This window comes from Xenopus laevis, chromosome 7L (genome assembly GCF_017654675.1).
Source record: "Xenopus laevis strain J_2021 chromosome 7L, Xenopus_laevis_v10.1, whole genome shotgun sequence".
Lineage (NCBI taxonomy): Eukaryota > Metazoa > Chordata > Amphibia > Anura > Pipidae > Xenopus > Xenopus laevis.
Window position 1 is genome coordinate 44,305,854 of NC_054383.1, and position 23,388 is coordinate 44,329,241.

The following is a 23,388-nucleotide window of genomic DNA, read 5'->3' on the forward strand; positions in this document are numbered from 1 at the left end:
AAGTGGAAAATGTGGTTGCCTAGTTACCCACATCAGCACGTGCAGAGGTCATCACCTGACCTGGAAGTGAAACAAACATTTCTCTTGGTATCCAATCTTTATGCATGATGTGACATGTCCCATTTTGCAAGTTACATGTGGCCAAATAAATATATACCTGTAATCTGTCTGCTTACATGCAATATAATAAGATAGCTTGTGTGGGTTTTGAATGGGATCGTGAGAAAAATTAATAATAATCAGTGGTTATTATGAAGATTATGAACAAAGGATTTGAAGCTCTAAAGTAGATTAAATATATTGTAGCAGCAATGAATAAGCTCCAAGATCCGATTTGTGCTTCAGGTTAATCACTGATCGTGTTAACAGGAATAAGAATCTTGTAGTCAAGGCAGACCCAACTATTTAAGGGCAGTGGTACATGGGGCATTTTTGAGCCCTGCAATTTTAAAGGGCTTGTTCACCTTTAGATTAACGTTTAGTATAATGTAGAGAGTGATATTTTCAGTTTTCATTTGTTTTTGAGTTATTTAGCTTTTTATTTAGCAGCTCTCAGGTTTGCAATATCAGTGATCTGGTTGCTAGGGTCCAAAATGCCCCAGCAACCATGCATTGATTTGGATAAGAGACTGGAATATGAATAGGAGGGGGATTGAATAGGAAGATAAGTCTTAAAAAATAGCAATAACAAGTCATTTGTAGCCTTAAATTTTTCCTTTTTTTGATGGGGTCAGTGAACCCTATTTAAAAGCTGGAGAGATTTAGAAGAAGAGGGCAAATCATTCAAAAACTATAAAAAAGAAAAAACGAGGCCAGTTTAAAAGTTGCTTCAAATTAGCCATTCCATAACATACTAAAAGTTAACCAATATGTAAACAGCCCCTTTATATGATCTGTTCACCTTCCAAACACTTTTTTCAGCTTGTTCAAAAGAAATAAGGACTTTTTTCAATTACTTTCCAGCTCCATTTCCCCAGAATTAAAGTTTACATTTTAATGTTCCTGTTTCTGGTGTTTCAGTCTGGCAGCTCAGTAATCCAGGTACAGTTTCTAAACTGTTACAATTTGCCTCAATAATTGATACATTTCTCAGCTGCATCTGTGGAAAATTAGCAACTATTGTATCAATTCTAACAGCTGCCTTTAATGAAACTCTGGGATTCTGCTCAACAGGGCCAAAGATAAGGAATTTATCAACTAATGTATAATTTAGAAGTGTCAGTAACCCCATCCAAATTGCTTTAGGTTTAGAAAGACATAAGAAGGTGAAAAATGAAACTTTACACGTCAGTACAAGAAAAACAGGTACAAATATGAAAGCATGAAAAAAAATCTTTATTTCTGAAAAAATTGAAAACAACTGAACTGAAAAGTGTTGGAAGGTGAACAACCCCTTTAATTAGCTCCAAAAAGCAGCGGATAACTAACCCACTAATATGAAAAAGTGGGCTGCCACTTGCAGGTGATTTAATTGTACAGTTGCCCCCTTTGAATGCTGGATGCCCTGGGCAGGGGAGTGAAGTTGATGATGATAGTGGCGGCTGGTGATATCCATGGGATGGGCCGGTGAGGTAAGGGCCAGGACAATGACACAACAGTCTGTGGTTGGTTGAAATGTGTACCAGTTAGGACTGAGTCCAGCCAGTTTTGGAATATATTAATCGGACTGTCTTGTTCAAAACTGGCTGGTGGCAGGTTTTGGGTTTTTGTTGCACATTTCTGGTTTATGTCAGGCATCTCTGTTGCAAACTAGGGGGTGGAAGAATTTTTTAAAGAGACAGTACTTTGACTATCGAATGGTCGAATAGTCGAACAATTTTTAGTTCGAATCATTCGATTCAAAGTCGTAGTAGTAGTCGAAGGTCGAAGTAGCCAATTCGATGGTCGAAGTAGCCATATTCAGCCATTCAAAATTCGAAGTATTTTTTCTTCTATTCCTTCACTCGAACTAAGTAAATGGGCCCCATAATGTATTTCATACGGTTCTATTGTATAACTGCTAGTTTAATATGTATAACTGTATAATACTTAAATGTTTTCACTGAAATCAATTTAGGTAAAATTTGCATTTATTTGTATTGTGTGCAAAGCAACATTAATTTACGCAGTAGATTAATAATCACAGTCATAAATATACAGTGATTGTCCACCTTTTCATGTATAAGGCTCACAATGCATTGTCTGTAATGTGCGTGTGATGTCAGTAAGAATGTGCATACACCGCTATAAGGACAAAGTGACCGGTTTAAGAGTCTTTTCATGAAAAAGAAGCACATTCAAGGAAATATGAGCAATACACCCAAGGTCAGTACAAGGAATTCTCAAGGACTTAACTCCTATAATCATTTATTGAAGGATATTTTGTTTTCATCAAAAATAAGAATAATAAAACAAATATATAATAAATGCATAAACCATACCTTTCTAGCAAAAAACATAATGTATGCAATAAATAAATATCTAGAACAATAGCAGGCTCAGCGCTACAATATGATTTCCAAAGGAGCTTTCATTCAGATAATTCGCCCACGAGGGACAGACATTTTTATCTTACTCACCCAGTTTTTCTTACTAATATGGACTCACTAATATATCAGGGGTGGATTAATGCCTAGGCTAACCTAGGCTATAGCCTAGGGGCCCACAGTGTTAATAGGCCCATGTGGCTTTTCAATTTGTTTTATGTATTGCTAAAAAATTTCCCAAGTAGACTGAGCAGGCTTTGGGGCGAATTGAAATGCGCCAGTGACGTCATAGCAGAGGCAGACTGAGCATGACATGCGCCTTGCCTAGTCTACTCCCAGCCAGCAAGAATGCAGGTAATTGGGGGCAGCATGGAACCTGACCAGGTCCAGCGGGGGTCTGGGGGGCCATGGGGGGTTGGGTATAGTCAAGGGGGGTGGGTCGCAGGGAGGGTCGGGGACGGGCCCCTGTGTAGCCTAGGGGCCTCAGGAAGTATTAATCCGGCACTGCTCACTATTAGCCCCTTCTAGCTCTATCCGTACCAAGATGTTTCTCCCTTGAAGCTCAGACGGAACCTTACCAGGGGAGGGATAATTTATATTTATTTACCAGAATGTCATCTCTTTCAGCTTAAAGAACACTGCAGTCAACCACAGACCCAGATGCACCTCTGTATCCAGATCCCACTATAAAGGCCTGGAACTGGAATTCGCCTTTCCACTGATTGTATTTTTTGAAGGATCTTAAAGCACCAGATTTCTAAAGATGAAGCAAAACTTATCTAGAGATTTGACTCAGACAGCCCATCATCTCACACTATTCCAATCTATTTAAATCAAACACCTGTGAGAGCCATTTGCACAAAAGCAAAGTTTGGTCCTGCCAATCAAAGATGTATAAAGATCTAGGCTTTCATTCGCTGATATAAATGATTATGGGTAAGGATTGTTTCATTTAGGGCCTTCAACTAGAGTATAAGTTGAGCGTTCTTGTTTTACTTTATGCGTCTGCCCTTTGGCAATCAAAGTGTATACTGTATAATCAGGGGCGCTCCGCCAATGAGGCGTGTTGAGACACTCGCCTCAGGCATCAGCGCCCCCTGGTTGCCAGGGGCGGCAAAAATGGCGCTCCTGGTAACTAAGAGCCGAATTTCCGGTTTTCAATGCAGAAATTCGGCTCTTCTAGTGCAGGGAGCGCAATTGTGCCAAAAACGATGGCTGCTTGGGGCGGCAAATTGGGCAGGATCACCCCTGTGTATACCAATAATTAAACCTCCCTTTCTTTCTAATTTAAAAACTGGGCCAATTACAATAGCTTAATTTTGTGGATTAAAAAGAATAATGCCCTAGGAAATGTATGTATATATATAATCAATTTCTGCATTGAATAAGATATACACTTTGATTTGCTTGTGACCTATTCATTACACTTTAAAAGCACATGTATAGTTTAACAAGATTGAATATAATTGGATGCCGAGACAGGATCAAGCACAGACAACTGGGGTGGTTCTTCCTTTAACTGAGGAAAGAACAGAAGGAAGTAGCTTGATAGCAGAACATCACAATAAGCTATGCACATCAACACTATCTGCTCTACTGTTTTAGGGATGTGACAGTGCTGCTCTCTAGTGTCCATTATACTTCTCTACTTTTCATAAATAGCAACAAATGTTGTGACATATTGCATTGCTAAACCATATAGTATTTTAAAAAGTTTTTTTTTTAATTAAGATTTGACTTTCTTGAGAAATCCTTCATATGAACCATTCTGTACCTGATCGATAAGGAATGTACTGCAAATCAGTGTGTTTTAAACCTACAGTGACATTTATACAGATCTGTGTATTCCAATAAATATGCTTTAGACCCAAATTTATCCAAATAATCCATATTATTAATGATTTCCCTTTTCCTCTGTAATAATAAAACAATACATTGTACTTGATACCAACTAAGAGATAATGAATCTGTATTGGAAGCAAAACCCACCTATTGGGTTTATTTAATGTTTCCATGATTTTCTAGTAGACTTATGGTACAAAGATCCAAATTACATAAAGATCCATTATCCAGAAAACACCCAGGCCCGGATTTGTGGAAAGGCCACCTAGGCCTGGGCCTAGGGTGGCAGGATTTTAGGGGGGCGGCATGTTGCCCAACTACACCCACATTGGTTCAAAAACACTGTGGATGCGCTGGAGATACAATCATCTTTTAAATTTTCCCATTGATGATGAAAATTTGCACGAATAAAGGGGAGGGGACAGGGGCGAAGGACGGCAGTGGGCCTAGGGGTGCCCTCTATGTAAATCCGGCCCTGAAAACACCACGTCCAGCGCATTCTGGATAACAGGTTCCATACCTGTACTAGTATTGCGGTTTTGGTACTAATTGAAGGAAGCAATATACCAGTTCCTACTTTCAATATACTTTATGTAGGAAAGGAAATATCCAGAGGAATGGTATTATATGCTTTTTATAAACAATGCACCACATTTGCTGTCTACAGTGTATTTAAGCAAAACACATGCATAGGTATATACATATAAATAATGCACAGTGTACTTTTAAGACATGGGGCATCCAAGAATGAGTGCAGACAGGAAGTTGTGATATAAGACAGAGATGGAAGATAGCTCAGGAAATGAGGAGTACGTTTAAAGATTATTATCTTATTGACTGACATTTTTTACTATTTTCTGTAAAGTATACTACATACACTATTTTATCCTGAAAATATAGCTAAACAGATGTAATCGGATGTTTGCACTTTTATGTGTCTCGCCAAACCGCAGTAAAAATAAGCAATGAAGCTCTGAACCACAAACTGCTACACAGATAACAAAAAGATAATACATTTTCGGCTTTCTCCAGTTTTCTGCAAGCAGAAATTAGGACAATTTAACTTACTGGCCTCTTGGCTGCAGAAAACCACTACTTCTGAGTTTTTAGGCTGTAAAATTCTAATGGATCATAATTTGATATTTATTTTCTCGTAATTCTTGACATTCTTTTTCAACAATAAACTTGTGCTTCTCACCAGACTCACAACAGACTCTCGGGCACATTGTAAATATGTTATTATGGTAATGACTGGAGATGCTGAAATGTTAATACTGAAATGGCAAAGGGAGGAAAGCTGCAATTCTTTAACAGCAGTTTGAGAGTACATTTGTTGGGCTACTATTAATGTAATTACTGTGCATTTATGTAGTCAGCACATTCTATATTCTGCCTGGTGCAGTAGGGAAGGAACTTGTTACAGTATTCAGCAGCAACACAATTAAATGTTAGCATTGCTAAGAATACAAGAAGTATGGCCAAGAAGACAACCTGCTTTGCATCACACATGACTCAGGTGTCTGTGGCCCCTACTGTTACCACAGCAATTACAGAAATCTGAATTTATAGTTATAAGTTTTAAAATGTTCCTTTAATATGTGATCAAAAATACAGTATGTCTCGAGTTGTCAAATATACTGTAGATGATTTAATTATATTCCTTTCTTTGGGAAACAACAAACCTTTCTGCTAAGGTGGGTATAGTTGAGCAGTTGACCAAATGATTTGACCTAACTATGATAACTAAGGACAGTATTGTTTAGAGAAAGAATCATCAAAGAAAAAGAGGGGAATCATATTTATAGGAGCATGTTATGAATATGATTTTGTGTATTTACCAAACAATTGGAGGAAATACACTCCTGCTTTTGAGGATATAACTCCTGAAATTACAAAGGAATACTGGCATCATCCCTATAGATAAAAAAGTGTTGGAGTTTGATGTGCCTAACCATGTTACATCTGCATTATGACATAATTGCATTATCCATATACAAACACAAAATGGCGGTCTGGTGAAATAAATTTTAATTTGTTAATGGCAGGGGATATCTGTGGCTAAAATCTGCCACTGGGGACAAGTGGTCCACAATTTACCAGTTCCGATTTAGGAGCCAAATGTAGATCCAATCTGAACTTCTCTCAAGAAAAGCATTATTTGTGTATTATGTGATATATTCCAATGAGAAGATGCTTATATTTGAGATATAGTAAAATTAGCATAATATTTTTAGATTTGTATTACTCTGTTGAGCATTTTAATACAGGTTGCACATGTACAATATGTGCTGTACCAAAGTGCCAATGTACGGTATCCATAAAGTGGTTTAATACACACTAGTTTTATCAGTGAAGGGCAACTATACATTGTATTTGAATTACTTTAAAACACTTCCATTGTTACCGTTCCTTTAATAAAAATATTTTAGGGACTGGTATGCATGGTCTGACTCTCAAGGTGAAACTGCGTAAAGTCATTTTCTGAAAGTCCTGCACTGATGTCTTTGTGTTGGTTCCATTCATAGCTAGAATATTATTAAATCAGTCAATCAGCACGGCAGCACACAGCAGCAAATCAAAGTGACTAAGCCCCTTGGTTGACGCACCAGCTTTCAATCAGACAAAAATGCTTAATTCATAGCCTACAAAGGAATCCTTGTAAACTATTTCAAGGGGAAATAAACTCTAACACTGATATTATATGCAGCGCAAAGTGTTCTTTAAATGACCTTTAAAACTGTTTGGTATTGACTCCATTCCTGGTAACCCCCCATCTATAAAATTCTCCCCTATGCATGGTAATGAATTGGGACATGTTTTTTTTACAAAGACAAAGTAGGGCCATAGACTAACAGCTGTAGATAGAAAGAGTGAGGGCCATATCTCTCAACATTTCCCTTTAACAAGGTACAGGTATAAAAAATAAAGTGTGCAAGTGTGCAAGGTGTGCCCTGGTCTTGATTGAACAGGGCCCTTGCCCCGGGGAATGTTTTGCTGGAGAAAAGTTGTAGGAGCGGTGGAGGTGGGAACAGTGGTTGCAGGGGTAAGGCGGGAGATGCTGAGCATGGTGGTGGAAAGCTGAGGGGAACGTTCTTGAGTGGTGGTGGGGGCAGGTGATGCTGAGGGCTTGCCTTGAGCGCCTTCAACCCTGGGGAAAGGTAGGTAACCAGGTAACCCAGTGAAGTCAACAGCTATAATGTAATACAACTAGAATACTTTTTACCAGGTCTAGTAACCCATAACTATATTTTTGATTTTAGTCAGCTTTTAGTAAATACTTGCTGATTAGTGGCTGTGGGTTACTAGACCTGGTGCAAATGTTGTGACATGCATTACTTTACCTATATCATTTTTAAAGGGTTCACCTTCCAACATTTTTTTCAGTTCCGTTGGTTTCAAACAGTTCACCAGAAAGACTTTTTCCATTTACTTTCTATTTTCTATTTATTCAACTTTTTGTGTTTTTCTTGTACACCTCTGGGGGGCTTCTGTAAACTGTTCTACATTGTTAGATAAGTTGATACATTTCTTTGTTTAGCCCTGCTGAGCAGAATCCCTGAGTTTCATTAAAAGCAGCTGTTAGCATTGATACAATAGTTGTAAATATTACACAGAGGCTGCTGAGAAATGTATCAACTAATGTAGCAAATTCTAACAGTTCAGAATCGGCAACTGGATTACTGAGCTGCCAGAATGAAACACTTTAGACAGGAATATTAAACTTTAATTTTGGTAAAAAAATAAAAGATAGAAAGCAACGAAAAAAAGGCTTTATTTCTTTTGAACAATCTGAAAACAACTGAACTGAAAAAGTGTTGGAAGGTGAACAACCCCTATAATAGAAATGTTGGAAGGAAGGAATCTTGCACAGCTAGATTACAAACTACACATTTTGCCACCATGCAGCCCTATAATTCTGTATGCTTTGTGGGCATTTGTATAGATTTTTGGAACCATATTAAGTCTGGCGATTCTGCCTTGGAACCTACAATATGGTATAGAATTAATTACATATGTCCTTTAAATTAGTGGCAACATTTATTTTTACTGTTTTAAAGAGCATCATAAACAACATAGGGACAAATTTGCCTCCTGGTCCACAGGTTCAGAATTAAAACTTTAATGTCAATATGTAATGAATTTGAATACTGTAGATTTTTTCCAATAACTGCTATTTAATATTATGATCGGTTTGGGGAGACTTCCCATTTTATGCTGGGCATGATGTCCTTTAGCTGGTTCCAACCAAATTAGCAAAGTACGGGAATGCTAAACAGACGGAGGTGAAACTTGCCACTAAAGAAGGAATATAAAGGAGCTCTTTATACAAACCATCACACTATGCAACCACCTCCCCCCAGCCCATCTCAGCTTCACAACAACCTGAAGGCTGGCATTCACTGAACAAAATCCAGTCCCCAGACTATACCAAGCACAAAATACATGGGGGAAATGAGGCTGCCGGGACTTTAGTGTTATTATGCTGTAAGAAGAACAATTAACCCTCCTTTAAATTAACCTTAAATAACCTGTGCTCATACAGCTCATCACTGAACTGATGTGGATCCAAAGCTTGAAAAAGTGCTTGTATTTTGCTAATTCAGAAAAGTTTGTGTCTTCTCTCTTTGTCTGCAGTGCCCACTCCTCCTTCTAGCTCCAATCTACATGATATACCCATCCCCCTCTTCACCAAAAGGCACCAACAAGCCGGAGAACAAGCTAACCAACAGCAGCTAATGGTAAAAGCCATGAGAACAGCCAGTTCAAGTAAGAATATTCCTTAATAAGGTAATGCAAACATGTTGGAAAAAAATACTTTTTCTTTGTTTTTTAAAACACAGTGTTAAAGATGAGTGTCTAACATGTTATTACCCCTGTCTCCATTAGAACTTTTCTTACTGCACTTGTAGTCTTCTTACAGTAATTTGTGCTGAAATGGTTAATGGCTCTAATAAAAGTCAGAGACAAGTCAATAGCAAGTGCAATCCTCTGCTCTTCAAGTTTACAAAGCAGTGAAGCAAAGAATGTTTGATAATCTGTGCCTAAATACATTTGTGAAATTGAGCACTACTTCTAGAAACTATTTTGGTTTAAACCGAAGTCTTGCACAATAAATCAACGCCCAATGTATTCCTGAATTCATTCATTGTATTCACTTTTTAAATAATAGAGTGTTCTCAAATGGAGAAAAAAGAGAACACAATCTGTAGGAGAAACATAGCAAGAAAACTTCCATAAGCCAAACTTCCAGATGCAGCATCTGGTATGAAAGGCTGTGTATAGCACTGGATGGCATCATTTGAAAATACATGCTCTTTTTTTATCATTCTACCAATAATATATAAAAAACACCACTAGTTTTATATATATATGTATATATATATATATATATTTTTTTTTTTTTTTTTTCTTCAAACCGCTGGGCACATATTGCTTTTTGTATAAGTACAGACAGTACAATACTTTTTGTGTAGCCAGGGGATTTAATGATTCTAGTTATCAACTCGCAGCAAATAATAACCCAGGAAGTTACAGAAAACATGAAAAATTGCCCTGTAAACCATAAAGCATAAGACATAAAGCTACATAGCCAAGTTCTGCACATACAGTCATCTTAATCTGTGTGAAAAAAAACTACAGTGATTGTTTACTTCTCACAGGCACATTGCAGTTCTAAATAGCAGTGGGCATTAAAGCGTCTGATTTGACATTGTACACTTATTGAGCTAGTGTGTATCTACACCCAACAGCCTGCATGCAAGCAACTGAAACAGGTATGGGGGTCTTTGTTATATTTTGGGTTACGTAAATAGGTATAAATGAATTATATAAATGGATATATATATATATATATATATATATATATATATATATATATATATATATATATATATATATATATATATATATATATGGTACATACAGGTATGGGACCTGTTATTCAGAGTGCTTGGGACCTGGGATTTTTTTTGGAATTTTTCCATACCTTGTCTATTAAAAAAACTTTTAAACATGAAATAAACCCAATAGGATTGCTTTGCCTCCAGTAAGGATTAATTATGTCTTAGCTGAGATCAAGAATAAGGTACAGGTATGGGGTCTGTTATCCCAAATACTTGGGACCTGGGGTTTTCTGGATAACGGATCCTTCCGTAATTTGGATCTTCTTAAGTCTACTAGAAAATCATGTGAACGTTATATAACCCCAATAGGCTGGTTTTGATTCCAACAAGGATGAATTATATCTTAGTTTGGATCAAGTACAAGCTATTCTCATTATTATCATTACAGATAAAAAGGAAATCGTTAAAAAGAAAAAAAAGTTGGATTATTTTGATAAAATGAGTGTATGGGAGACGGCCATTCTGTAATCCAGAGCTTTCTGGATAACGGTTTCCAGATAATGGATCCCATACCTGTACTGTCTTATTATTATAGAGAAAAAGGAAATCACTTTTGCTTCAAGTGGAGTCTATGGGAGATGATATCGTTACATTATGGGGAGATTTATTATGTGGTGTAAAAAACATCACCAGGCTTCACTGTGTAAAAAAACAGCCAGAGCAATGTAAACTCTGGCATTTGTATGGTATAAAATAATACACACCTTGATTAACTTGCCATTTATTTAACAAAGCTTTTTACACTTCTTTCAGCAAATTTTGTTTTACATAATAAATATGCCCTTATATGTGCCCGTGTACCTATTCAAATCACAAACTCCTTTCATGAGTTTTTTTCTAAAGATTCAAATTCGGACTTTTTTCAGTAGATTGTCTTTGCATGAGTCACTTTCACTTCTGACTGGAAGTCGTGTTAATTGTTTTCTCAGATAAATTGCACACTGTGTGTCTGCCATTTTTTTCTGGGGACATCAAGCTCTATTTATCAGTTTTCCAGTTTGATCTCAAGGTCAATGTCTCATCATGCATTTTGTTTATATGGGTGTTTTGTCAGATTTCCTATTGATCGACTTGTCTGCTGGGTCAGTTCCTTTGCTGATTGCAAGCTGGAAAGCCATTTTCATGCTCCTATGGATAGTAAAGTCAGTAGGTCTTTATCTACTGTTAAAGCTCAGCAATCACACTGGCAACTGCCAGATGTATCAGACTGAATACCTCTGTCATGAAAAGAAACTGTTTGCTATTATATAGCAAACTATGCATTATAAAATAATTTGTATTATTGCTATGCTTTAAATCTTAATATTCAGACAGATAAAACATTGTCTGGGCATCAGATGATGCACTATGGCACAACATGTCATAGTATTTAATTCAGTGAAAAAAGGTACAGAAGAAACGAAATCTTTGTTGAATTAAAACAGTTTTTACCCATAAAATATATTACCATTGCTAATTATGTTCAAAATCTTTAAGGACAGCTATATTTACAATGTATAACAAATATGTTTAGTAATTAAATCAAAATAAGGCCCATCTTTCACCTACAGCATTACCAGAAAACACCAGAAAAGGTTGAAGAGGGATACTGGGAGTGATAGTTTAGCAATACAGTTGATGTGCAGGTTGGATATTCCAGGATGACACACAACTAACAGAGAAAGTATGCAGGGAAAAATAGTTTTTGATGTCCCTAGAGACTGATTCACAGATCTTACTTGCTTGGATGTTTTCTTATATTCCCAGCAGAGAATGAATGGCTGATCATGAGTGCACCATGAAATTGAATCTAACAGCTTGAAATCCATAGATAAGTAACAGCAGGAAGGTTGCAGTTGACAAGGAATGTGACCCCACAACGTCAATGAATTGATGGCCTGAACCACTTTATAATCAGCTCTAACAATAGCTGAACATATTTAACAATATACAGAAAACTGCCAACAACCCACAGACATGGCAATCAAACTGAAAAGTAAATCAATAGGCTTTGAAAATTACATGATAACCTCCACCAACCCAGCAAACTGCCATTGCACAAATACATCATGTAGACAAAAATGTATAGAGCACAGACTGGGGCAGTAATCTTTGTTACCGGCTACAATATAAGGCTGATGTCACAAACACTGAGTTGCCATCAAGAGGAAAGAAAGCAAGCTGCACAATAAGGCGATGTTCGAATTCAAATTTTTACTGCAATTTTGTTTTTGCGCTAAAACTCATGAATTTGATTTATGGCTTCCAAAACTGAACGTGTAATATTTATTAAGCACAATAAATTAAAAAAAAACTCAAGTGCAATAATTTTGCAAAAGCTCAGGAGTTCATGCAGAACTCAATGGGAGTTGTCCTAGGCAAAATGTAAGCGATTTATACAATTTGAGTTATTTTAATTTTTGGTGTTTTGAGAGTTTTTAGACCCATTGAAAATGATGAGTAGAATACAAATTTGCTTCATTTGAGAGAGCTTTTTAGATTCAAATTTTCTAAGGGTGGATCTTCTATGTTAGAGCATTGTTTGATCTCATTTTGGATATACTGTCGGATATATTAATAGTGTTCTGCAAAAAAAAAAGGTACAACTTCTCCAGTCTGGAGGACAAGCACAATTATTTGATTTTTTTAAGGGTGGATCTTCTATGTGAGAGCAGAGTTGGAGACACAGAAATATAACAAAACAGTTAATAAAAATATTGCAAATTTAATGTCCAGTTCTCTGGTAAAAACAAAAATTTGAAATTCGCATCATTACGTTCTGTTTTTTTAGCTACATTAGATTTAACATTGTTTGATCTCATTTTGGATATACTGTTGGATATATTAAGTGTTCTGCAAAAAAAAAAAAAAACAATAGAGTACAACTTCTCCAGTCTGGAGGACAAGCACTTCATAATTATTTGATTCCCCTTTGCCTAGTGATTGTATACAATGATGCAGCATGTATGAGCCTTTACATACTGTATCAGCAATTTAACAGTGAAACAGAGAAATATTATAATTTTTTTAGATATTCTATTGTAAACATAACTCGTATATTATTGGACAACCACTGCCCCCATTCTTGTGTTTTATTGATATTTTACATTAAAGTGATACTGGCGCTAAACAACGACTTTTTCAAATATGAATGTACGTTAAAAGTTATCTATAGGTCATTTTAAACGTTTTTTGCTAAGAGGTTTGTTTTTGTAAGTAATTGTTAGCTGATGTTCCTACACCTGACTGTTTTGCCAACCTGACTGTTCCATCTCAGCCTGTCTAATGCTAACAGACTTCTGCTACACAAATATGGCAGACCCCTCATAGATGAGCATGGGGAGTCAGATGTGTAATGTAAAAGCTTTGAGCAAATACTTTATGGCAAAAGTAGCAAACAAAGCCAATACCATGATCAGGGCCGGAACTAGGGGTAGGCAGAGTAGGCACATGCCTAAGGTGCAAAGCTAGGGGGGCTCCAGGCATTTACCTGCTCTGTCGCCTACCCCATGTCCGGTCCCCTCACTCCCCATCTTCCTGCACAGTGTTTGGCTTTTCTGCGCATGTGTGCATGCCGGCGATATGGCGGGAAAGGTTGCCTAGGGTGCCTGCATGGTGTGGCCCAGCTCTAACTATGATAGATGGAAAAATTGTTTAATTTCTGGTGTCAGTATCCCTTTAAGCTATGTCAATACTTCTCCTATATATGATTTCAGCACCCTCCATTAGATGTCAGTCAATCTTCATTGGTGTTCAGCCCTCTTCTTACTTTTTATCATCTCCTCTCTCTCTCTCTCCTTGCCCAGCATTTAGGGTTAGGTCTAAGCATAGAGTAAGGAGGGCTAAGTACCAATAAATCAGGGATTGTGCTGGTGGACTGAGAACTAATGGAGGAGGGTAAACAACCAATGGAGAAAAGCTGAACATAAGAAGGGCAATAGAGGGAGGTAGTAGAATGATGATGAGTGAGCAGGGTGCAAAGTGTTAGCATGATAAAGAAATGATAGCATGGATCTCATCTGCAGGACAAGGATTTGGGGAGGCAGTTGTCCTAAAATCTAAATGCATATACTCATTAACACTAGAACAAATATTTATAGAATTGTTCTGTCATTAAAGAGGACCATAATGAACTAAACTATTTTTATTGCAGGAATTATGACCACCAAAGAAGCAGGAGAGCTTTTCAACTATGCTGAAAGTGGAACCAGTGTCCTTGGAATCTTTAATATAACCATGGAGAATATAGCAGTAAATGCCACTGAAGAACCTTTAGATTTTAGAGGGCCACTGCCTATAATTATATCCCTTGTGTGCATTTTTCTCCTTCTAGCAACCTGTCTTGTGTTCATGACACTCTGCAAACCTACAGCACTAGATCAGACTTTATATGGTCCACATGAATGCATGCCTTATCATGGAGAAGATGCTAGTGAACCACAGCTGAGGCTTTGGAAAAGGTTAGGATCCTTGAGACGCTCGGTCAGTAGCTTCAGAAGGAGTCGACCTATTACTCAGTTGCAGAGAACTTGTCCAAGACCTATGCCAACAAACCAGGACTGGTCCTTTATGGAGTCCACAAAAATGTGAACTGTTGATCTTAAAAGTAATGTATGTATGTTTCAAAACATAAATTTGGATAAAACAACTGAGATGTCTTGTCTACAAATAAGGGAAGCAATATTGTGCAGAAAATAATCAGATTAAATGTCTCCCCCAATTTTGATTGAGGTATTTTGTGAAGCAACATGGAATTTGAAGGGAAAACAGCATCCATGCAAAATAAAGAAGACACCTCAATTCTCTGATGGTTGGCCACTTTGGGAGATCAGGGGCCTTACCACCTAAATCTCCATATGGAACATACAGTATGTACTTAAAAGCCCATTAAAGGGGTGGTTCACCTTTGAGTTAACTTTTAGTGTGTTATAGAATTGCTAATTCTAACCAACTTTTCAATAGCCCTTCATTTTTTCTTTTTATCGTTTTATAGAAATCATTCAAATTGTTAAAGTCAGTTGGAGGTACTGTATGTTAAAAAAAGTTCCAAATAGAGCAAATAATGTACATTAAGCTGTTTGGTGATGGAAGTACATTTTGTACTGTTTGGTTTACACTGGCACCTTCCGTGTTCCAGGCTTATAGCACCAACCACCCACCTCTATGACCAGGCCCGTATTTGTGGAAAGGCCACCTAGGCCCGGGCCTAGGGAGGCAGGATTTTAGGGGGGTGGCATGCTGCCCAACACACTCATATTGGTCCAGATGATGAAAAGTTGCCAGAAAAAAGGGGAGGGGACACGGGCGACAAACGGCAGTGGGCCTAGGGGTGTCCACTATGGAAATACGGCCCTGTCTATGACATAAAGCCAAGAAAGCTAACATGGCTACCAATTTCTTCAAGGGAGACCAGCTGCCATACCTGCACCTACGGTAACTTCCAATCCTCCCACTAATATACATAAAGGAAGGCTAACTACATATAACAACACTAAGGGGCAGATTTTTCAAGGGTCGAATTTCGAGGGTTAATAAACCCTCGAATTCGACCCTCGAAGTAAAATCCTTCGAATTCGAATATCGAATTCGAAGGATTTACCACAAATACTTAGATCGAACGATCGAATAAAAAACGTTCGAATCTAACGTTTCGAACGATTCTAAGCAATCGATCAAAGGATTTTTATTCGACCACAAAAAAAAAGAAAAGTGCTGGGGAAGGTCCCCATAGGCTAACATTGCAACTCGGTAGGTTTAAAGTGCCAAAGTATGAAGTCAAAGTATTTTTAAAGAGACAGTACTTCAACTATAGCATGGAAAGGTTTTTACTTCGAATCTTTCGAATCATTTGATTCGATGGAATTTGACCCATTCGACCCAAAAAAATACTTAGAAATTCGAATTTTTTATCATTCGAGTTCTTCACTCGAGCTTAGTAAATCTGCCCCAAAGCAAGTATTCCATCATTTTTCAGAAAATATTTGCTCCTGGGGGTTACTTTACATTTGAAGATGTGGCTAAGTCTACCTGTGCAGAGCTCGAGAAATTTCCCTAAAACCCTTTTAAATAATTAAGTAGTGTCCCAAATGATAAAAATATGGAATTCATCAGTCATAAGAAGATGAATCAGCGGTGGTGGAGTGTCTGTCTGTGCGGGAGGGGGATCAATTATTTTCTCTGGATTTTTACCAGGGAATGCAACAAATATTTCATATAAAGAAAATGTGCAAAGAAACCAGACTATTCTTCACCTCAGAATCAGCTGCAGGAAAACTGTAAATTATTGGTGAATGATGCTGTCAGTTTCCTCTTTGTTCTTTGATAAATAAGCCGACCTATGTTGAATACAATAATGCTCTAGTTTCCCAAGGGTCTCCCTGGGATATACTACAAATTCAGTTATTGTTATATGAGGCTATAAACCTCTAAACGACATCATGCAAAACAGTTGTAGGTGACAGAATGCCGCTATACAAGTAATGTACCTGCTAAATTCAACATTTTTCATATTGCCCTTTTCTTCTAAGGCAAAGGCCTTCTCAAGAATATATATAACTGCTTTTGAAGGTTTTTTTTTGGAATTTTATTTGGGGAGCTTCTCTCTTTGATGATTACAACTTATGCCCATTTAATAAAAATCAGGCTGCTTTATGTCGGAAGAAAAAAAATATGAAATTCTGTTATGTTCGTCTTTCTTGATTATAGATGCAGATAAAAAATGCCTTCATATTTCTTTGATGAAAATAAAATAATTGAATACAAAACATATTCTACAGAAGAGGCTATAGTTTTCTTTGTTTTGTCTGGCACCAGGGCTTCGGAATTCACAATAGTGTCCTTAAATGACTACCTTAAACCACTTGTTTCCTATCAAGTGTAGTGATTACTGTCTTTAAATCTTGTCAGGTTGATGTGAAGCAGTCCCGTCAAACTGATCACTGCCCTGTACTGTTTCTGAGATGTTGTGAAAGCTATGCTATGTTTTGCTGTTTGACAATTATATCACCTACCCCAATAAATGCAAATATATTAGGGGTCATTTATCATACTGGGGGGGGGAAGGGGGAGAAGAAGTGCAGAAAGAGCGTGCCTCTTAGTGCTGATTTTGCTTGAATTTCTTGCTTCTCTGGCTGCAACCTACGCCTTGTACCAGGTTAAAAAATCAAGCTCAAGGTGCTGCACCAGGGGGAGCATGCCCCATTGTGGTCTGCTGACTACATAAGCATTGTATTTGTAAAAGTAGCCCTAGGTAGTGATGTACTTACAGCAGAAGAAGACCCTGCAGTTGCAGGTGGGCCCAGAAGTTTAAATTGCCCAGTGAGGTCCTAATTCCAATACTAATTTCAATATATCTTGATAAAAAAAGGTCAACCAATGTTGTGGGGTCCTAAAATGTATTTGCTGTGGGGCCCATTAACATCTAGTTATGCCACTGGCCAGATGCCTATACACTCCAAATTATAAACAGGGATAGGCAGTGCACAAGGCACAAACAATGGGTGCATTTTATGAATTTATTTCACTTTACTTTTTTTCTTTTAAGAATCTCACATGGTAAGTAGTATAATGATAAGTTTCTGGAGCTGTGGCAAAAGGGACACCAAAACTGATTAAAAAAATGACTTGTATCACAAACATACACTGAATATGCATAAACAGTACATATAGACCCTTCTAAGCCCTTATCAGCAGAAAGGTCTACTACTGTTAAACCCTGGTAAATGAGGCATTCTTTGCAGAGAAAAGCACTATTATTTTCCAGCAATCTTCTGTCTTGCATAAAAAAGGGCATTAACTCAAGGGATGAAAACATAATTATGCCTCTTTATAGGTCACTGGTAAGGCTTCATCTGGAGTATGCAGTGCAGTTTCGGACTCCAGTCCTTAAGAGGGATATAAATGAGCTGGAGAGAGTGCAGAGACGTGCCACTAAACTGGTTAGAGGTGTGGAAGACTTAAATTATGAGGGTAGACTGGGGTTGTTTTCTCTGGGAGAAAGGTGCTTGCGAGGGGACATGATTACACGTTACAAGTACATTAGAGGACATTATATACAAATAGATCCACCCATAAAGTGGATCACCGTACCAGAGGCCACCCCTTTAGACTAGAAGAAAAGAACTTTCATTCTTTCATTTAAAGCAATGTAGGGGGTTCTTCACAGTCAGGACAATGAGGTTGTGGAATGCACTGCCGGGTGATGTTGTGATGGCTGATTCAGTTAATGCCTTTAAGAATGGCTTGGATGATTTTTTGGACAGACATAATATCAAAGGCTATTGTGATACTAAACTCTAAAGTTAGTATAGATATGTGTATATATACTAACTTTAGAGTTAGTATAGATATGTGTATATATAATTTGTGTGAAAGTAGGGAGGGGTGTGTGTATGGATGCTGGGTTTTCATTTGGAGGGGTTGGATTTCATGGACTTTGTCTTTTTTCAACCCGATTTAACTATGTAACTATGTAACTATAACACCATAGAGCAACCAACCCCCTGACTGAAATACCCCCAATTTTTATTTCTGCCAAGCCTGTCTGTGTCCTAGTTTTCTTGTATTATATTTTAAAGCGCAACAATTTTGAAGTTTTTTTTTATTACTTTTCAACTTTCAACCCATAAGCATAAGCAAGCATCAACTTTCAAGTTATCTCTTCAATATACAGTATGCTCAAAAAGTCTGATTTATCAAAAGTCTGATTTATTTCAAAAAGTCCAGAAAAAGTTCCTTTTTTTTTTTTTTTGCATTTGTCAAAACAGCTCTGACAGGCTAAAAAGAGCCAAGAGCCGTTTAGAGGTTTTCTCTCCTATGAAGTGTTATTTCAACGAGAAAGGCTGAGTGCAGTTTAACGACAGCAGTGACTGTCCCCATTCAACTGTTCTTCCTCATAACCAGTAACTTCAGTCAATGATGACAAGAAATCTGATGCTGAACAAAGACTACAAGCTGATTGCTGCATCTTTTTTCACTGTAACATTTTCTTGTTATTGACCGAGCTATATTTCCGAAATACATTTGTCTTGTTAATTTAACATTTAGAAAGAACAAGGCTTTTAGCACATCACTGTGTAATTTACCAACAGAAGCAGCCACATTTTCTTTAACGTTTCTTCCTGGGAAACTTTATTTTGTTTTTAAAAATTCAATAAGATGAAAACACCAAAATGCCCTCTATGTATTTAAATTATGTTATCAATTAAAAGGCAACTATCATAGGGGGGTTCGCAAAAACAATACTACTTTGGCCAAAAAATACTCCTAGGGGGCACATGATGCCTGAGTGGGGGGGGCATTTTAAAATTTTTCTTTTAAAAATGTATTCAGTTATTTATGTACCCTGGGTAGGGCTCAGCTGTGCCTCCTGATGCTGCACTCTGCTCCTTGTGACAATTTTTCGTACAGTAAATCATCCCTTAGATGTCAATGTAAAAACAGGATCTTTTCCTATTATTTAAATAGCATTAATTAACTTGGACAACTGCATTAGCATGTAATAATAAACTGATTACTTATATACTCATTTTTCCAAAATATATTATTTATCCTCCCAAAGGACACAACTCGATTTTGTCTGAGTTGGTCAACAAAATTCAAAAGGATATTGAAAATGCTGAAATAAAAGTGATATCAGAGTTAAACTTTCAATCAAAATTTGTAATGATATAATCCGATGAAAAACTGCTGATATTGTGAAACTTACTCACCTTTGTAGTTTTACATGAAAAGTAATCCCTCAAAACAAATATATGTAATTTTAGATTGCAAGTTCTACAGGGCAGGAACAGTCTTCCTCTTGTCTCTTTAATACTAAGACTTAAATGTAACTATATTTTGCATTTACAGTTTATTTTATTATTATATTTGTTCTGTTAATGTATTCTTCTGCTGTACTGTGTTGCATGCACAAGCAAAATTATGAATGCATACATGTAAAACTACTCAGAGAGAACTTCTTTGTACTTGCAATTTATTAGTATGAATTTTAACAACATTGCCACCTTCTGGTCATTTTGGCAGATTTGTTAAGTCACCTAAAAATGTATTTTATCAGAAAAGAAACATTTTTTAATCTTGTTCTAAGCAGAATATGCTTAGAATATGAAGGTCTGACAATTCTCTGGTCCGTAAGCAGAGCAACAGTTGTCTGAAATAGGCAGCAGGTGGCCCTGCCTCAAACTCATTATATTAGCCAGGGGCACTCCACCAATGAAGCGAGTTGAGCTACTAGCCTCAGGCGGCAGCGCCCCCTCCTGGTAACTAAGAGCCGAATTTCCAGTTTTCAACCAGGAAATTTGCCTCTTCTAGTGCAGAGAGTGCAATTGCGCTCTCTGCACTAAGCGACATGGCAACATGGCGACAAGGCGGCAAAAGAAGGCTGCCTCAGGTGGCATAATGGCTAGAATCGCCCCATATATCTGCAGTTTAGAAACGGCTAATATCTTGAAAGAAATATAATGAATGTAAATTGCAAAAGTACTTAGAAGGCACTCTGATCAATTTGTTTTGAGGGTATACATTTTCTTTAAGAAAACAACCTTTATGTTGCTGGACTGCAACCAGGATGCTTGGCAAAGCGAAACCATAAGGTTTTGAAATAACAAAAAACAAAATTAGCAGTGGGGTTGGTAAGAATGATGTCAAGAGCTGGAAAGCCATTGCAGTCAATAAAGGAGTAGTCATGGATGAATTGAACTTGATGGATGGTTTTCATTTTTCAATCCTAATTAACTACATTTGTCCTGCTATTCAGTTTAATACATACCTGTACAATGCTGCTGGAAAAGGCAATATTCTCTGGGACGCTGGCCTCATAACTGCTCTTCAGAAAGATTGGTCTGTTATCGTTGATATCCAACACGGTGACCGATACAGTGGCTGTCCCTGTTTTTCTGTTTCCTGCAGGTCCATTGTCTGTAATAGTCATAATGCAAACATCATTATATACTGCCCCTGTAGTTCATTAGTACAACTGAATCTATCAAGCATGGCTGGTGTGGGGGAATGGCACCATTCTTGTTGGAAATCTACCTCTACTTTAGACTTCCATAAAGTGTCACTGAGACTACAGCTCAGGGAGAAAATGTTCTTTCATAAATTCTACATTTATGGTTCGTTTTCAAATAATATAGCTTAACGTATATCATTTGAATAAACCTTGTGTAATATGCTGAATATTAAAAAAGTCAATAATAATGACAACAACAACAATACAAACATATCTGCTTTCTGGTTGCTAGGTTTTAAGTTACAGCTACAAACTAGGAATGTTAAAGAGTATTTATAGCTAACTTACCAATAGCTTCCAATATCAGAGTGTAGGATGCCATTGTTTCACGATCAAGATTCACAACTGTTCGCAGTATTCCATCTCGAAAGCCAACTATGAACTTGCCATCCTGATTCCCCCCTGAAAAGAGACAAAAAGAGCTAATTTTCCCTTGTTTCTTGATTAAAAAAAAACCCAATTTACTTTACTAACAGTTCTATCTGCCATGACAGCCTCTATCACATCTAAAGATTTTTATTATTTTCCACCCAAAGCAGAAAGCCAGAAGAACCGCCAGTACATTGATGGTTCTGCCAAAACCCTTGCAGAACCACAAACAGTAAAATAATACATTGTACAATCACTATAAATCTAATGGACTAGTTTAAATGTATCATATGTAAATTCTAATTTGAGTTAGACAGTGATTTTCTAAGAATTTGCATTTTTTTTTTAACTATCTCACCTTTAATTTTTTCACCCATTCAGTTTAGTTAAATCCTTAACTAAGCTCCCCCTAGCAACCAGGCAATGATTTCCAAAGGATGTCAAGGAGAGGTCATGTATAATAAGATTCGTTTTACAGGTATATGATCTGTTATCCAGAAAGCTTCCATATCCTCAATTTTATCCAAATAATCCAATTTTTAAAAATTTGAGAAAAAAAGAAACTAACTTCCTTTTTCTCTGTAGTAATAACACAGTTACCTTGTATTTGGTCCAAACTAAGATATTATTAATCCTTATTGGAGGCAAAAAAGCCTATTGGGTTTATTTAATGTTTACATTACTTTCGAGTAGACATTTTTGCAGGCTAAGCAAAGCAGATCTTCTCAGTGCCCCTGCTTTATAGATTCGAATCCTATTAGCCTGTGTGTGCTCACACACAATGGAGCTGAAGCTAAGGTCAGGCAGTAGATGCCTCCTTTTGGGCTGACCTCAGCTTCAGCGCCACTGTGTGTGAATGCACACAGGCTGATTGGATTCAAATTTATAAAGCAGGGGCACTGAGCAGATCTGCTTCTCTTAGCCTGTACACAGACTGATCAGATTCAAATGAATGGAGTAGGGGCACTGAGCAGATCTGCTTCTCTCAGCCTGCAAAAAGAGATGCTAAAAGATATACAGGCATGGGATCTGTTATTTGAAAACCCATTATCCAGAAAGCTCTGAATTACAAAAAGGCCATCCCCCCATAAACTTTATTATAATTAAATAATTACATTTTTTTCAATTATTTATTTTTTCACTGTTATTTTAAAACAGAATTTTGTACTTAATCCAAACTAAGCTATAATTAATCTTTAGTGGAAGAAAAATCAGCCTATTGGGTTTATTTAATGTTTAGATGCTTTCTAGTAGACTAGAGATCCATTTCCGTTATCAGGAAAAAAAACCCAGGTCCCATGCCTGTAGTAAACTGATGAAAAAGTACAAGTTAAGGAGCTCTGTTGTACACAAAAAACAGTAATGAAGAAATACACACTAGGCTATTAATTAGCATGGAACCTGCCAGGGTGCAAGTCAGAAGGAAAGGAAAGTAAAATGTTTAAAAACATAATCCCTTTTCATCACTAGAGGGCACCAACATACAATTTTGTTAGTTGAGATGGAAATTTTAGAAAATAGAAAATACCTTTCAAATACTGTGAACAAAATGTATCAAGCACTAATGTTACAATAGGCTTAACAAGGGTTTGTGACTCCAAAATGTGCTAGCTTATTAACCACGGGTACATATAATATATCCAGTAAATATGCTTGATCAGCAAATTATGTAAGGTCAAAGAATAGTAATTAAACATTTCCATTAGACATTTTTAAAGCTGTTCCCTTTTTCCCAAAAACACAGCAGTTTTGGTGCTACAGCCACCTGAATTTTCATGCCAGAATGACTTTAGGCCCCAAGGAAATCAGTTTGCTGCCC

At 37.1% G+C, this 23,388-nt stretch overlaps 2 protein-coding genes across 4 annotated transcripts in view; one reads left to right on the forward strand and one right to left on the reverse strand.

The window, feature by feature from the left end:
* Positions 1-23,388, reverse strand: part of cdh23.L (cadherin-related 23 L homeolog) — a 588,894-nt gene that overhangs the window by 138,925 nt on the left and 426,581 nt on the right. The window contains exons 26-27 of one of the 2 annotated variants that reach the window (XM_041568893.1): positions 21,489-21,602; positions 20,958-21,106 (exon numbers count right to left, since the gene is read on the reverse strand). In XM_041568893.1, the coding sequence (XP_041424827.1) occupies positions 20,958-21,106; positions 21,489-21,602 (263 nt within the window). Of the gene's footprint in view, positions 1-20,957; positions 21,107-21,488; positions 21,603-23,388 lie in introns of those variants that run through there. The other variant, XM_041568892.1, reaches the window with a different exon arrangement.
* On the forward strand, positions 8,708-15,747 carry c10orf105.L (chromosome 10 open reading frame 105 L homeolog). Of its 2 annotated transcripts, none has more exons than XR_005962456.1 (3): positions 8,708-8,792; positions 8,943-9,095; positions 9,968-10,063. XR_005962456.1 is itself a non-coding variant. In XM_041568895.1 (3 exons), exons 2-3 carry the CDS (start codon positions 10,063-10,065, stop codon positions 14,777-14,779), a joined length of 456 nt encoding a protein of 151 aa, XP_041424829.1. In that variant the 5' UTR covers positions 8,820-9,095; positions 9,968-10,062; the 3' UTR covers positions 14,780-15,747. The 2 variants fall into 2 exon arrangements, 1 of the variants encoding a protein (XP_041424829.1); XM_041568895.1 differs by lacking the exon at positions 8,708-8,792 and adding an exon at positions 14,343-15,747 and having other exon boundaries at positions 8,820-9,095; positions 9,968-10,081.